The sequence below is a fragment of the Phoenix dactylifera genome, chromosome 8 (assembly GCF_009389715.1).
Source record: "Phoenix dactylifera cultivar Barhee BC4 chromosome 8, palm_55x_up_171113_PBpolish2nd_filt_p, whole genome shotgun sequence".
NCBI lineage: Eukaryota > Viridiplantae > Streptophyta > Magnoliopsida > Arecales > Arecaceae > Phoenix > Phoenix dactylifera.
In genome coordinates this window covers 30,942,640-30,960,140 of record NC_052399.1, presented here as the reverse complement: position 1 = coordinate 30,960,140, position 17,501 = coordinate 30,942,640, and the positions used below count along the sequence as shown (strand labels likewise).

The window sequence follows — 17,501 nt, the reverse complement described above, 5'->3', positions numbered from 1 at the left end:
GGAGCGGAGAGGTGCCGGTTGGGGAGGGGGTGTGAGGAGCACTTGAGGAGTGGAGGACCACTGAGGGAGCGTATGTGCCAACGTTCACATAGGAGAGTTTGTTAACATCAGCAGTAGGGAGGGGTCCATCAGATCGGGGGCCATCACTGTCGTTAGTTTGGGGTTGGACTTTGACAGAAGGACACAACGTTGGTCTGGAATGGATGGAGGATTATCCAAGGATAACCAGGGCCAAGGATTATTCGTTGGTTGCCAACATCATTGATCCTTGGCTATTGAAGAAGAATTGAAAGAGACATAGGAACATATTGATTGCCAACATCATAGATCCACATTTGATCTCCAGTTCTTTGATGGTTTTGGTAACTGGGGCTAATTGCTCTATGCTCTCTACATTCTGATAATTGCTAAGCCTTGTACCGTATCACAACCCCTCTGCCAGGTGAATGGGCAAATCCATGCAGGTCATTATACCTGCTCAACCTCTAGCTTAATACACCCTTACTCGGTCTATGCCTTTAGCAGGTTTTCAGCCTACCCTGGCTAATATTCTCCCATTTGGCTTGTCAAGCATCATGTATACTTATATCGGGCTGCTCGGCTACTTGGTGTGCTCCTTGTGTGGAACTTGGGGATGTCAAGACTTTGGCTTTCAAGCACCTTGCTTGGGTACTTAGCTTGAGACCCCCTTAACCTTCACTTTATCTCGGCATTGCCACATGGCCATGTACATGTTCATCCTCGGATGTCAATATGAGTTAGGATGTAGTGTAAACAATGCCTCCCACACCATGTCGGTCGTTGATCAGAAGGGTGATGGGATGTACTGAACACCATATTCATACTTTATTGGATGTCGGTACCAAAAGTATTTCAAATAAGTGTTTTTCAATGTTCCCTCACTCTCTGAACGTTTTTTTACCTCATTTTATGGCACCGACCAATACGTCTCCCCTTCTCCAAAGGATTGATTTTGTCTTCATGGGACAACTTGCTCCCTAGATTAGGTTACTTCTCGAGATATTACAATTAGTTAGAATCGTTCTAGGGACTACTTGGTATAGTGCAGAGTTTTTTTATAAAGTCTTATAAAATCTTTTTCTACCTTTATCATTCTCAATAGCTTCCATCCTCCGAAGCCCCTCTATTTTCACTAGATTTTTGCAACTTTGCCTCTCTTTGCACCAAGATGAGTCAGGATCCCACCGTGCTTCATGCCATTGCTCATTAGAGGCAAGGTCAGCTTGTGTGTTCTAGGGTTCTACAATCTATGGACGTTCAGGTGTCGATTCGAGATTCCTCTGGTCTCTTCTAGGAAGATAGCTGAGCTATCACATGCGGTTGAAGTTTGACGGCTTTCAGCCTGCTCGTCGAAGGATCACACTTCTGATCTTTAAGGAAGACTGGCCAACCTCTCACTCATTCATTGCTCCTTAGTAAACCAATGGAAGAGGCCGATGTGTTGACATCCCAGGCATATGAATTGGAGCTTGAGGTTGTTTCATTGGATGAAGAGGTCAAACCTATTCTAGATGAATTTTAGGTAGCTCAGACAAAATCAATGCCCAAGAGGACCTGATTGCATCCCTAGAGGAATAATTGAATAAGGCCTGCCAGCAACTAAAATTGTTGGAGGATGAGCAAGCTGAGTTGGAGAATAATAGTGGGGAGAAATTTAAAACCTTGGACGAAGCGTGCAAACATATGGATGAATGCAAATCTAACCTCCCTGTTCTCCTCTTTTATGTAGATAAGTCCAAGCAAATACCGAGCAAGTTCAATGGTATAGGGTGATGTTTATTGTAAAAAGTCTTGAGTTACTTTTATCTCCATAGAAATATCACCAACACTAGGTTTTGTCTCCTAGCCGAAAACCTCACGTAATAGAATTTAACCATTTTTTCTTAATGGCCAATCATTATTATTGTGCATTTTATTTGTAATCCGCTTTTGGATTGAGCTTAGAACTTTCCGTTCCAGTCCTTTCATAGACATTTGGGAAGTACAAGAAGCCATTCATACACAGTCAATGTGAGGATTCTCGATAAACCAAATAACCGACTTCCAAGCCACACAAAACCTTTTCCAATGGATAATAGCGCAAGGTTGCCCCGGCATATGAATCTAATGTGCATGATAGCCGGAGAGAGAATGGTGGCATCCACTGATGTGTTTGCACCCCAGCCCTCAATGGGGAATGGCTATATTGTAGAGTGATAGAATTGTTGTCCCTCATCCGTTACCACTAGGGGATGATCGATTCCAGTACTAGGGACTTATGTCGATGTGATTCCAGCGATATTTCTCTAATAATCATCCACATATTAGGATGGCTCAAACCTACTCTGAACTTAATGTTAGCCTGATGTCGACCAAAGCATCGATGACTATCTATTCAGTCGGACCTAATCCTGCTTTCACTTGCAGGGTAACTTGCTCTTTGCCTTCATTTGTAAATCCTGAGGACTCTTTAGGTTAGTCTTTGAAAGTCAGACTTATCAAGGATTCTGACACTCTCGTACTGTAAAAACTGATAGGTTGATTATCCACCATAGGGGTATAATTGGCCAAGTTGACCACATGATACATCGGAACATGATGTGGCATGCGATGCTGGCCCATGATAACGGAAACAAGCCTCTCGACCTACTTTGCCATTAAGACGGAGGATATCTTCTGTTGTTCCACAAATAGCCTTAACATAGTGGCCACTTGACCCTCAATAGCCTTCAGTAACTCTCGCTGGCTATCATTGATATAACGCTTGAATTGTGAGACCATGTCGTGCCAAAGACCGGCTAACAGATGAATCAGTTCGGCCCCAGGAACCTGGCCATTGAAACTAAGTTTCTGAAGAGAAGAGTTGGTCTGATCGTCAAGAACTTTAATTCCTTGCGGAGCTGGAGGACCTTGTTTGGTTGGCCTTGCATGGGAACTCTGTGGTTCTTCAGCAACATGATGAAGTGGACTCCCTAATAAGTCCTGACAATTGAGCGTCATTTCTCTTTCATGGAGATATCTCGATAGTTACCTGGACAATGCCAAAAAAGATGTGTAGCCGTTCCTTTCCATCGAGTAGAAGGGCACGTGTGTCCTTGGTCTGGTCGTGCAAATGTGTGCATGTGCCACCGGTATCTAAAATCAGAAAAAGGATAAGGGTTGACAGCATGGGTTCTGATGCCTCAAGCTTCAAGGACCTTTCACTATTGAGATACCACTTTCTAGGAGGAGGAGGTCGTAGTTCGGGCTACGAGTTCAGGCTAATAGCTACAATCTAAGGGTAAACTAAGATAAAGAAAGGTAAATAAAGCAAGCAAAATAAATGTAGATGAAAAGTAAAGATAAAGATAAAGGAAATGATAGGTGTTTGATTGGTCAAATGCCCCTTTCCAGAATTATGTTCCAATATTTATACATCACATTTTAAACGGTCTGGTAGCTGCTTGCTTCTAATTTGGACACATGTCTACGTCTAGTCTCTACTTCTCTAACGGTTTCAGTAATTGGAGCTAACTGCTCTCCACTCTCCATTGTCTAATAATTGCTATGCTCTATATCATATCACAACCCCTCTACTAAACCGATGGGCAAATCCATGCAGGTCGTCATACTTGCTCAACCTCAGGTTCAATAAACCCTTTGTCTATGCTTTTAGAAACTTTTTGGCCTATCCTGGTTGATGTTTCTTCCATGTGGCCTGTTAAGCGACATACACTTATATTGGGCTGCTCCTCGATTACTCGGTCTGCTCCGTAGGTGGAATTTAGGGATGTCAAGGATTCATCTTTTGAGCACCATGATTGGGAACTTGGTTCAAGACCTCCTTCATCTTCACTTTGTCCCAGCGCTGCCACATGGTCATACACATGTTCAACCTTGGATGTCAGTATCAATTAGGATGTGATGTAAACACTACCATATCCAGACATCGATGTGACACAGTCCTAGTGAACCCTTGATTATTCTTCACTATACTGGGGTCCAATGCAATGCGTCATTAGTGGGAATTAGGAAATCTCCAACAGTTTTCTTACATGGACTCATGTTCATAAGATGTGGCTATAGTCTTACGCTGGTCATCAACCTACTGCAACCCTCTTTTATTCGGGCTTGAGACTGGCTATATGCAAAACATCGATGGAGTTAAAGTTATAATGAAATATTATTTTAAATTATGTATAGTTTGTTCATTTTGTATTTTTCGAAAAATAAAGGCAACATTTCAATCATGCTGATAAATTGTGAAATAAACAAGCCCCTTCGAAAATTTCATTTATTGTTATAACAAAAATGATGGTTTCTGTGCATGTTTGGAGTAAGATGGTTTATAGCTATCAAAATTTACCATTATAATAAAAGATTAATAATAGTGAATAAATAATGATGTTATTTGCTCGAGTCACTATTCATTGAGTAGCAAATGTTTTTCAGTGAGATATTTTTTTTTATTTTTGATAAATAATTAATTGAAATATTTACAGCCTAATGTTTTAGACCATATCTTTTTTCGAAGGTTCCATGTCTTAATTTTTCAACTACAAAAAGCATTACGAAAAGCACTATCAAAAACTGTCTCCCTCGTGAAGTTATCTCCAATTCTATATCTAAAAATTCTTATAACGAATCACTAAGAATCAAGAAAAAAGGCGAAAAAGTCTCCCAAAAGCCCCTGGATTGCCCTCCTGTAGAAGCATCTCTCACCAATGAGATATATGAGATCTATTGGACTGCCCTCTTTTGCCTGCTGCCAGTAGGATTTGGAACACCATAGCTCCATAGTGCTGACCAGGGAGCTGGAGATTTTTACAAATGATAAGTGATTAAATCTAGTGGGCAAGTGTGAGGTGCTGCAACTTGTCTTGCAGTCTTTTTGGCGACTGGTCACATTGTTGCAACTTGGCCTTAAACTGCAGCTTGACTTGCTGCAGCTCAGGGAGATGCAGTAAATTAAAAAATTGAAATTCGAATTTGTTGCATCTGAACTTGCAGGCTAAGTCTAAGTGTGGGCAAACAAATAGGCCCTGAAAGTAGTTCTGTATTTTACTTCACAAGTTTTCATATTCCACTTGTTTTAATTGAATCATGAACATATGATGTATTATTTTTTCATATGTGAAGGAACTGGATCAAAAGAATAATGACATTTTGGACTTGAAAGCATGTATAAAGAAAAATTCTACAAAAAGACTTGCTTCTGAAAATGGCAATTAAAGCCCATTAATGTCACTTTTTCTTAAACTCACTAGCCATGTTACATTTATCATTAATAGGAAAGTATGACTTAGAAGTATATTCAAGTGAGATTGGCTAAAACTTAGTTTTACAATGAGAAGTTAGATCACTAGAACACAATGGGTTTGTTCGTGATTGTGCTTCCAGTATTTGTTTTATATCTTGTTCTTAAGCCAATAGTCAATCGATTGTCAAAATCATGGATTTCATTTCCTTTGTCTTTGTCCATGCACATCTGTCATGGTTGTGTAGGTGTCTGAAGAGGAGTAAAGCCAGAATTCTTTTGAGGATACTTAACCCCAATGAAAATCAATGAAAACACTCTCAAAATAAAATTCTACATTATTGATCATGATCTATTATGTCTAGATTTTCTAGAAACCAAAAAATTCATGTATTTTTGGGGCCTTTTACCTATTCTTTTTGGGAGGGTTATCATTGATTTCCATTTGGGGCCAAATACTTTAAAAAAACATTCTAGCTTTGCGCTCTCTATCTTTCTTGCATACATGAACACATTGTTGGAAATAATGTGGTTAAAAAATTCTGACAAGTCTAAACACAGCCTAAACATGAAATTCTTGAATTTCTATTGCAACACTTTTGCACTTATGTGCCCCTTTGTATGATGTTTCCTTTGAATGAAATTTACCAATTGAATTATACTTTGGATTTTTAAAGAGATATGAAAAAGGGGTGGAGAGCAAGAATTTGCCAGTATAGCAAGATTTCTAGGTCAAAAATCTCCATAAACTGAAAAAATCTTGCTTCGCATTTTGAATCTCTTTCCTCATCTACTTGTTTCCCACCTTCAAATGGTGAGACATAGGCTTAAAAGCCAGTAAAAGTGCATTCATGAGCGGCATGATGTGGTACCACTTGAGTCTCGGTTGACTCAGGGCAAACCAGCCTAATCCACCGCAAATCAGGCTGTACCACCTGGTTTGGTATCAAGTCGGACAGTTGACCCTCAGTTCACTAAAAGATACAGCATATTGGGCATCCCCGTATTGATCCCTGGCCGATACAGGGCCAGTATGCTTAGTTTCTTGAACCTTGGTTGGTGTTATACATTCATATCCTTACTATAATTGTAAATGATTAAAGGCATTTAGAACTTTTTACAAGAATTATAGTTTCATGTCCTAGCTTAGTAGCTTGCACTACATGATGCAGAAACTCCTTATTTGTTAGATTTATTAAGGAAGCCAACTTATGGATTTGCTGAGAGCTATTAATTCAAGTTGTGTATTTTTATTTACGTGTTTGTTGATTTAATGGTAGTATTCCTTCTTGTTCTGTAATGTATGTGCATGATTCCATGCAGGAATATGATCCACCGCCTTGGTTACACAGAATGCGTGAAATGGGATATCCTCCAGGATATCTGGGTATGTCAAGTTCAATTTTAGTTTATTCCTTGTAACATTGCAATTCGACTATCTACTTCTGAATGCCTGCACCACAACCTTTTGCCTGCTCCACAACCTTATGCTTTCCAGCAGGATAAATCTTTGCACTTCATGGCCACGTAATATTCATAGATTTGGTTATTGAGTGAATGGTCTTGGTGAAGCATTAAACTCAAATATAACCCAAATCATTATAGATGTAATAAAGGCAATGAAAGCTATCTAGGCTGGTTAGGATTTGTGGCTGTTTGACTAAGATACTCTTGTTAACAGTTATTGTAGTTCTAGATGCATTTGTACGAGTGCTGTAATTGCTTACAGTTGTTTAAATTTAGTTCCATTTGGATTAAGATGATCAAACGGACTAGCTTGTTAGTTTTAGAGTTGCTGATAATATGAGCTTTTCTATAAGTGATCCATCATTTTGCAAATCTTCAATCATGATTAGCATCTTTGAAACCTTCTTCGCCGCTAAAACATAGGTCTCCAATCTTTTGATTTCATGTAATCAGGTTTCTCAATCCAATTATGGACCTCTTCATATGGATCTTAAAGCACGTTACTGGATTGTCTCATATGGATGCCATGGGCATCCTCTATACTCATCTAGGTCTTGACCCATTTAGTTTTTCGGTTCTAAGATCAAAGATGAACTAGTTTGAATGCTCAAAACCCTTTCTTTTTTTAGGTAAGGAATTAGGCCAAAGGCCCAGCTTTTGAAGCCCTTATATTTTGAAGACTTCTCATTGGTGAACTAGAATTTTGGAAGTGCTATGATGCATACCATATATAAATGCTATTGCAGCCACATTTGAGCAAGCTTCACTCATTAAATATAATGTGCAGCCCTCGACCGTCAATAATATTCCTGACTTTCAACTAATTCATTAACCAACCTCCTTAGCATTAACAATGTCAATTAAATCTTTCACTGTGTCTAGATCAAAATATTATTTTTAACTGGAATTTAGGAGATATCAATTTATCTGGATCAACTGCAAGATGGTTAATTAACTAGAGTTCAAAGCAATGGTTGTTACGACAATATTGCAGCCATCATGGCATTTTATGGAGGATTTTCGTTGCATTACATACACACAACAGGTATTCAGATAATGACCTTTAAATAATTATTAGAAATGAATAGCATAGCACTGTTGATTGTCTGTTATTGTTTTATTCCTTCTGGAACCATGACTCACTTTTATAATAGCCACTATTTTGTTCCAAAAACGAGCTATGTAAGTTTTACTGGGAAAATAACAACAATTATTTCAATTGTAAGGGCAAGCCATTGTTTTGGATGTAGTTTACTATTAGAGAATATCGGTGTTGTTGAATAACTATCGTTACTTTTATTATGTAAATACCACTATTTTGATGTTTGATTAATAATGAGTATCAATTAAATACCTCTTATTTATATGTATAACATAAGGAGGGCCTCCAAACAACTATAACAAGCATTACTTGGCATCGTGCTTTATACTTGTTTACTCATGTTATTATGTGCATGTTCTATCTTTATCATATAATTATTAGAAATAAGCTTGTCAGACACTTCGGAGAATCTTATGCAAAAACAGTCCAACCTTGAGAAGTAGCAATCTTTTTCTTATTTTTTGTCTTATAAACCAACTTGCATTTTCATGCTTTATTTGTCTATGCTTTTTTTATTAATAATAGTGGTATTTACGTTTGTTATCACTATGTATGAGAGAATCAATATTCATTTTACGGTTTTACCCTTTACATGGAGCATTGCATGTTGCTCTGACATGCTCATCACCTAGTTTCTTGAATAGCTTTTCCCTCAATGATTCTTAAACCTTAGACCCCATTTTCCTACCATAGCTGATTTGTACCAGAACTGAAATGAACTGGTTTATGAAGAAAATATATTAGCATCACATAGTCGGGGATCACAACATTTTTCCTTAGACCCCTACTTGCCTCCAATTTGTATCCTCTCCTAACCAACCTTATCAAGCCATTTAGATCTAGGTTTGCAATCACCTCTTGATATATCTTTGGTAGAATAGTCTAGCAATCTTATCCTCTCTTCTCCAATGCCAACATGACATCTACCAAGCACCAAGACTGCGTTTGCAATCAAACTCAAAAGAATATTCCTTCTCATAACCACTAGAACGATCATCTTTGAAAACTGGTAGAGATGATTCTTAAGGTTGGTTGAGAAAAAAAGGAATAAAATTTGGTAACCAACCAGCCTTAGCCTGGTTGACATCCCTCTCCACATGGGAGAGGTCCAGGGTTCAAAGTTCAAACCCTTACGGTGACATCCCACTATAATTCTGAAAAAGAGCAAAGGTTTGCTACCTGCGTAACTTTCTTAGTTCTCTTATTTTTTGTGGTATCCTAAGCGCATCATGATAGCATGAGCGGTCAAACCAGGCAGCTGTTATCGAACTTGATGAGATGGCCCCATTTACTTTCCTGTCTTAAACTTATACACGCACCTGCAGCACATACGCACAGAAAGTATCATTTGTTTGCTCAGTTCAAAGTGGGTTGAACCAACAGTCAAGTCCTGCTGAATTGAACTGTGTTTATTATTTGGTTCAATGATCATGATTATGAGCTTATCCGGGAGCTAACAAAGGAGTAACCTTTTGCTGTCACTGTTAGCTTCAGGTTGACCAAGAAGGCACCTCACACCGATGAGCAAAAGAAACTCTGGATTTAGAGCATCCGGTTATTTAGCATATACCTAGTGACTAGACACTTTAGAAGTGGAAGTTGTTATGCACATATTTCTCACTGGTGAATTTTGACAATTTTGCAGATGTCATAGAAGATGAAGACCAGCCCTCTGGAATCACGATATATGCTGATGAGGAGATACAGGAAGACTATGAGGATGGAGAAATTCCAGAGAAGGGTGAGCCAGAACCACCAGAGAGAAGGATGACTGTGGAGTTCCCGGGGATAAATGCACCCATCCCTGAGAATGCGGATTACAGGCGTTGGGCCACTCCATCCGCTGGATATTCAGGCTCTATGTCATTCAAGAGTCACTCGCACGCTCGATCAAATCGGTTATCAGAATCCCATAGAGGGCACTATCATGATCATAGGTGGTCCACCGACCAGCGAGATGATGGACCACCTGGCTCAAAACATGGGTTCCCTTCCCCCATGGCTGGTTACTCACCGAGGTATAGTCCTTACGACCAAAATCCAATACCTAGAAGCCCGAGCCAGGGGAGGTCCATCTCAGAGAGCGGGTGGTGGAGCCCCATGCCTTTTGAAAGCCCGCCTGCACAAAGTCCCCATAGCCAACACCCATACTCTGCTCATCAGTCGGCTCAGTATCATAGCTCAAGACTTGAGCACTCGAAGCAAGAGAGCACATTCGGAATGAGCCCAGACATGTCTCAAGGGAGAGACAGGCATCACCACCGGCATCACTCTCGGCGGTGAAGCGACATTAATTATGGCATTTGTATTTTGACCAGCAGCAGATTGATTTGGATTCTGATGACACAGGAGCATGCAGGAACTGTGTATCATATCTATTTCCCCGTTTATTTGCAAGTTCAACTATGCAGGGATCTCTGCTGAGGAAAGGCTGAACTAAATATGTTCCCAAGTGGGCATAACCCACCTTCTGGTGGATCTATGTATGTATGGAGTGGTTTATACCATATTGGGTTTCACTTCTTGCATGCGACGTTAGCTTTAGCATCCTGCTGCACAAGCTTTCATGATGGTAGAGATGTACAGTGATAAATTATTAGCTATTTTGAAGAACCGGAGTTGCAGTTTTTTTCTACCTATTTTTTCTGCTTCCAGAATAAAAATTGTTTGATGTGGGCAGCTTTGTGCAAGTTCACAAGATTCTAAACATGGATGCCTCTGAATTCTCTGTTGTTCTTAAAATGCAATTTCAACCTTTTTTCGTAGGTCAAGTATTATCCAGGGAAGAAGGAACAGAATTATTAGCATGCTTGATCATCAAGGGGCCAAGGTGGAAGATAAGGAGGCATCCCTCTTGCTCACTTTCAATGAAGGTGGGAGCTGCCAACAGAGATGGAGGACATGGACTTGCTGTGAATCTGCACGCCTATCACTGCCGATTGAAATTAGTCTCTAATTAGGGTGGCGACAGAGGAGATTGAAGAGGCCGTCAGGGGTTCGTACCCAGATAAAGCATCGGGGTCAGATGGGTTTCAGGCTTCTTTCTTCTGTGAGTTCTAGCGTATCATCAAAAAGGATGTAATACTTGCTATCAAACATTTCTTTTGATACACAACGCTACCTAGCTGCTGGAGAAGGACCTACATTACCTTAATTCTAAAGAAGAATAACCTAACAGGTGTTAATTATTATAGACCAATTAGTTTTAGTAATACTACGTATAAAATAGCGGCTAAAATTGCTGTGCAAGGTGCCCTTGTCCAGGGTCGCAGTATTGCTGATATCATCCTACTTAGCCAGGAAGTAAGGCTCTCCTTCCAAAAGTCCAATGGCACTAGAACTTGATATAGAAAAGGCATATGACAAGGTCCACTGGCTTTTTCTTATTAAGGTATTAGCTTATTATGGCTTCCATCACGAATTTATTCGGTGCGTGATAGTATATGCTACCAATTTTCAACTTGCTTTATCGGTGAATGGAACATTCATGCAGCGGTTTTGACTGGCAAGGGGGCTTCGATAGAGATGTCCATCATCTCCCTGTTTGTTTATTTTATGCACTGAAATGTTGTTCAGGTTGTGACAGCTTACAGCTAAACATAAAGTACCGTGGGTGTTGCCAAGTTACTATGTTCCATCCTTTTGCAAATGATTGCTTATTGGTACAGGGATAATCCCTTGCGGAAGGATATCATGGCATGGAAGAATGAATACAAGGCAGGCATTTGCGGCATCGCATATGTACCGGGGAGCCAAGGGGGCAGCGGATTTCCTGGAAAGCAAAGCAAGGCGAGGCGATGTTGTCATTGAATCAGCCGATCGCTTGCAGCGTGGGTTCGCAGATATTTTACAGGCTGAAGCAGTGGTTGTGTGTTTATTTGTTCTGTGATTAGAGGATGCTCTGCTTTTATTTTGTTATGGATCTACACGGACATCATTAGCTGCTTGTATCCTTTAAACTTCAGCTGTAAGCGCCCATCTTGTACCTAAAAAAAACAGCGTGCCAAATCCCAAATGTGTTATTAGCAAAAAAAAAAATCCCAAATGTGCAAAGAAGTTGGGGAATTAATTAATTAAGAAACAAAAAGAGGGACGGGCTGATGTTATACACACACGTGCCCCGTCCCACGAGGCAATGTTGGTGGCATCTTGAATGTGTCCTGATTCTCAACCGACGAGGACTCCCCGATGGAGAGGGAGAATTCTCCCCTCCCTCCTCTCCCCATCATCGTCATCCCTCGTAATCGATGGTGCGCAGCGAGGAAGGGGATGGACAAGTTCCGCGGCCGGGGGCGAGGGCCGCCTTGGTCGTCGGCAACTACTGCCACGACGTCCTCTTCCGCGATGGCCGGCTCGTTGGCGAGACCCTCGGCGGTGCCGCCTCCTTCGTCTCCAACGTCCTCGATGCCCTCTCTCCCTCGTCGCCCAACTCCCCCTCCCACCGCTACGTCGCCAAAGTCGGCCCTGATTTCGCGTACGCCGTTGTCGTCGCCCACCCTCCCCTCGTCTCCCCCTCCTCCTCCCCGACCACCCTATTCCACGCCCACTTCCCCTCCCAATCCCAGGGCCCATCGGGATATCATGGCGACCGCGTCCTCCGGCGGGTCCGCGCCTGCGATCCGATCCTCCCCTCCGACCTCCCGGGCGACGCTGCCCGCTTTGACTTCGGCCTGGCCGCCGGCGTCGCGGGGGAGATCCCGCCAGATACCCTGGAACGGATGCTCGACCTCTGCCGCATCCTGCTGGTGGACGTCCAGGGGCTGATCCGCTCCTTCGACCCGGCCGACGGCACCGTTGGGCTCGTCCCCCTCCGCGACACCGGCTTCGCTCGCCTCCTCCCGCGGATCGGGTTCCTCAAGGCCTCCGCCCAGGAGGCCCCCTTCATGGACATCGAGGAGGCCCGCAAGTCGTGCTGCGTCATCGTCACCGAGGGGAAGGACGGGTGCCGGGTCTACTGGAAGGAGCGGGAGCTGCACGTGCCCCCGTTCCCGGCCGACCAGATCGATCCGACGGGCGCCGGGGACAGCTTCTTGGGGGGCTTCGTCGCCGGGCTCGTCTGGGGGTTGACGGTGCCGGACGCCGCGCTCCTGGGAAACTTCTTCGGCTCCCTGACTGTGGGCCAGATTGGCGTGCCAAAGTTTGATCGGAGGATGTTGCAGGTTGGCTGGAACTTTCTCTCTCTCTCTCTCTCTTTTTATAATTTCTGACTGTTTTTTTTCTTCATCTCACTCTTCCTCGTTAATACTACTACTACTGACGATAGCTGCTGTTATTTATCTATTCCTTTCTAGTGGTAGGTAGGTTGTGAATTAATTCCACTGTGCCATCAAAAAGTGGAGTGAGTGGTGTCTGCTAACATGGTGATCTGCAATTTACACATCTTATCCTCTTGTTTAGTTTTTGTGAGGTGCATTGGAACTGATTTAGAGCAGAATTCTGCGAAAGACATATCTTTTGGCATACATATCGATCAAAAAGTCTTTTATGCTAACAACCTCTGCGATTTCTCTTTGGATCTGGTATCCAGAGATTCGATTATTTCAAGATCGAAGAATGTACTGTTTGATAGTGGGGACCTGTGTTTGTGTTTATCAGATTAAGAGTGTGGGTTTTATGACCGATATTTTGATTGACTACAATTTTTTCTTCTAATTACTAGTGGTTAATCTGAAAAGTGTATGCTTTAAATGAAAAGGGAACATATTGAGAAGTTCTTTTTTTAAATGAAATGGAAGGATGCGTATATAGCCTAAGAGTGACAAGGAAGAGAGAAGGAAAGGGTGGTTGCTGGTGATCTTGCATTGAAGTATGAAGTTAAATAAATTCCACATAACCAGCTGATTACTATGGCAATTTATTGAGAGAAAACTATGTGTCTATGTATGATAATAAGGACAATATTTTGAATATCTCTGGTACCAATTTGATCAGGAAATAACTCTAGATCAAAATGAGTTTTCAAATGCTCAATGGGTCAATGTGTCAGCAAGGCTTGAAGTTTAGAAGATATAAGCAACTTATTTGTTTGCCAGAATAACTTTGGGAAAGTTAGCAGATAGAATATGATCAAGGTTGACATTGAACCAAAAATATTTGGATGGTTATAACATACTAGGCAGAAGGATTGTGGATGTAGGATTTGATGGGGTTGAAGAAGGGAATTAACCTGAATTTTAGCTGACTGAAATTTCTTGGCAGACCTTGGATTATATGAACATTGAACATGTTGCTGTGGAATATGGATGGCAAGAGGGGTTAGATGTTGCTGATAAGAATCTTGGGTTTACATAGCATTTTGAAGGATTAATTTTAGGAGGGAACAGAGATGTTATACCCTGCAGAAACTTGGAGGATAACTTCGATGAAGTATTCAACATGGTAATTTCCATCTAGGCTTAGAATCAATTGTCAGCTTCAGACATGGAATCATTGCGATGGGAGAATGAGGCCAAAAGTTTATGAATTTTCGCTGGAAGATTGGGTGAACTTTATTTAGGATACTAGCACATGGTTTCTACTCAAATTAGGAAAACCTTGCATGTAAGACACCTAAATCACTCTAAAGCTCAACCTTTACATAACAAGACCTCCTTAACCACACCTATTACTAATATTTAGACACTAATTTAATTGGATTGGGACTCCCAAAGCAATCTTATGGATTGGCTATAAAAAAATTGGAAACCAAAAAGGAAAATATCTCATAATTGCCTTTATGCTTTTTACTAACTCTAAACTTTAAGTTCACATATTAGAATAATTGAATCATTATCTTTTGGTCTTTTTGAGCTAATGGATTACTCTTGATTTAGTTTGCCCCCTTTGTAGATCTTATGGTCTTCCAAAAGGCTAGAAGGACCTTCTGAAACCAACATGGTGAAGAGGGAATGTGGAGGTGGGGTGCCCCAACCAATGTCTCCCCTTTAGAAAGCTCCCTACAGGACATTTGGCAAGTTCCAACTGGAACCAACTGAAACTAACCAACACTGGTTCGTTTCAGTTGAAACCAGCCAAAACAAGCCAAGCTCTGGAAACCAGGGCAGGTTTTATGTCAAACCTGGCTAAAACCCATTTGCTTCAGCCAAAACATAAAAGCTCAACTCAAAACAATGCCTCCACTCATTCTAGGTGGGCAAGAAACTTTGTAAGTACTAATGCATCAACCTTTTTATTTGATCGATCCCTAGCTGTGGAGCCTACATCTTTTGCAATGGGGATAATAATGCCATTCTCATCCATGAGGACTTATCGTCAAGGATTGTGGGAAAGAAAGGAAGATGCCCTGTTCGCACCTACTGATGATGCTGAGATCAAATTCATGCTTGGATTTAGCAAGGACGTGGGCATTTTCTACTATATAAAATGGAATTTTCTATGTGTTAGATAGACCACCATGTTGCTAAGAGGCTTGACTAGTGCATGTGTGTGCATGCGTGTCTGCCATGAATGTGCTTTTTTGCTTTCCTTACCTTCCTTTATTGATCGTATTATAATGAAATTACGATAAACTCTTACCTGTTTCATTGCTACCATATTGTTTTAAAACACTTAAAGCCTTAAACTAAGTCTGTAAGAGAGATGATTGAAGTTCAGGATTCTTGGATAAATTGGATCAATTTGTTTAAGATCTATAGTTTTATCATTACATAATACTGGGATCTTGGTTAAGAGGTGTTCAGAGTTTGATAGGTTTTGTAATTGGATCAAGGGCTACGAATTGTTTTTTTAGAGAATATAATTGTGAGTTTTTTCGAAACTTGCATGCATTACTAACCTTTTCAAGGTGAAATTTAGAGCTATTTCTGATTGGGTATTGCAAGCATCTCATTTGTCCCATAAAGTGCACAAATAACAGAATTAAGAAATTCTTATATTGTATTAGCATTTATTTTGGATTATATGTAAAAGATATTAAAAAGATAAAAATTACTGAAGAAATGATAGGAATGTGATTTGCAGGTTTAGATGGTCTTCAAGTAGGATCTAAATTATCCAATTAAATTTGTAATTTGATGCATTCGATATATCTATAAGATAATTTTCATCTGTTGAGTTAACAATGTCATATTTGGCTGCTTTATGTTTAATTTTTCATTAACTAATCTGATCTATCATGGTCAGTACTAACTTATTTTTTTAAGTAACTTATCACTTCTTGTTGAATATTGCAAACATGCATGCCACTTGATCCTTTTCTCTAAGTAACTTAGGTGGTGATCCAGGAGTGTCTAAGCTATATCAGCTGTGAGCCTTTGATACGTTACTGTTACCATTGAGAAGAGATAGTTGAGGCAGGTGCCAGACTATTGTTGCCTTCAGGGGGGAGGGACACCCCACCACAAAACTCTATGTGCTTGAGTGAGAGTTGACCATGGGCCGGACTTGGGCACAGAAAATATCAAATTTTACATAGGCCCAAGCTGAAGCCCGATTAAAAATGAATAGAGTTTAGGCCCGACGCCCGGCTCATGATCAGCTATACTTGAGTCATGAAGATACATGTCATTAACTTTCTAGAGATTTTAACTCTCTCTCTCTCTCTCTCTCTCTCTCTCTCTCTCTGCGCGCGCGCGCGCGCGCGCGCGCGGGCGCGCGCTACTTTGAAATTTGAAACAATGAAGTTAGTCATTGAATCCCTGGCATGACCCAGCCTTTGCTCCCTAGTGTGAAAGCAGCCCAGTTAATATTGGTCTCTCTTTATGTTATTGAGCTTTAAGAGGATGCCTAATATAATTGAGCAAATGATTATTCAAAACTGCTGTCTATTCATGGGAACTTTTGCGTGTCTTCAACCCACATAGGAAGGCTAATTGGCCACTCGTCCTTTCATGATTGTGATGCAATAGTAACATAGAAATTTATGAATGGTTTTAATTGGAATCTCTATTAAAAGTCACTAATAGAGGTGGTATGGGGAAATGGTTTTTGTTCTCAGAATATCTGCAGTATGAAAGATCGCCTAGATACCCTTTTTCGAAATTATTTTGCTTGCATAAATACAATTTTTATTACACTTTGAAGAAGCTTGGCCGAGATCAGATGCCCTGTGGTTGTTTCACTATACACACATACCCTTTTATGGACTGATGCATATGCCTTGCCACATAGATCCATGTGTATTAGATGACTGAAAAGAACAACTTGTAGTCTTCTATTGTCTTACAAAGGGTTTTATCTTTTATATTATTTGTATTTCAGTATGTTAAGCAAGAATTAGAGAGGAGAACAATGCAATGTGATGGCTTATGTGGGAGACATCTGACAGTGGATCTGAAGTCAGGCTTGCATGAGAAGTTCCATGCATCCCTTGTTGAAGCTGCAAGGTTCATATGCACTGACTGCTCAGCTGAGTTTAGTGATGGTCAAGATGACAAGTGCCAATAGAGACTTCCAACTAAGTTTTGCTGACAGTGGTTCTCACTTCTCAGCTTTAAAACTAGGATAAGAAGAGCTGGATTGTTTCTGAATAGTCTCAAAAGTAGGATTGCTATCTTATGTTGGTCAGCTTATTTTATTACAGGAGGAATGTTTTGAAACCACAATATGCATCTCATAAAGTTCAAAGAGTTCAAACTCATGACCACACTAGTGAAGGTCATGCTCAATAATTCTTGTTACATTTCTTGATCATGCATTTCTAGACAATTTCACACTCTTCTTATTATTGCCTTTGTGATTTTATATTTTCTCAATGTT

At 40.7% G+C, this 17,501-nt stretch overlaps 2 protein-coding genes across 2 annotated transcripts in view; both read left to right on the top strand.

The window, feature by feature from the left end:
* The window catches only part of LOC103707757, a 28,218-nt gene extending 17,723 nt beyond the window's left edge, over positions 1 to 10,495 (top strand). The window contains exons 9-10 of the mRNA XM_008792379.4: positions 6,560 to 6,623; positions 9,451 to 10,495. Coding sequence (XP_008790601.2) covers positions 6,560 to 6,623; positions 9,451 to 10,088 — 702 coding nt within the window. The 3' untranslated portion in view covers positions 10,089 to 10,495. The remainder of the gene's footprint in view (positions 1 to 6,559; positions 6,624 to 9,450) is intronic.
* A 1,450-nt stretch (positions 10,496 to 11,945) lies between these two features.
* LOC103707750 (inositol 3-kinase) lies at positions 11,946 to 17,469 on the top strand. Its single transcript, XM_008792366.4, has 2 exons — positions 11,946 to 12,964; positions 17,004 to 17,469. Exons 1-2 carry the CDS (start codon positions 12,053 to 12,055, stop codon positions 17,187 to 17,189), a joined length of 1,098 nt encoding a protein of 365 aa, XP_008790588.2. The 5' UTR covers positions 11,946 to 12,052; the 3' UTR covers positions 17,190 to 17,469.
* Positions 17,470 to 17,501: the final 32 nt, after the last annotated feature.

Excerpts from the sequence above, each read along its gene's own strand:
- LOC103707750 (XM_008792366.4), top strand. The coding sequence starts at position 12,053 with ATGGTGCGCAGCGAGGAAGGGGATGGACAAGTTCCGCGGCCGGGGGCG. Across the intron at positions 12,965-17,003 it reads TTGATCGGAGGATGTTGCAG|TATGTTAAGCAAGAATTAGA; the intron begins GTTGGCTGGAAC and ends TTTGTATTTCAG.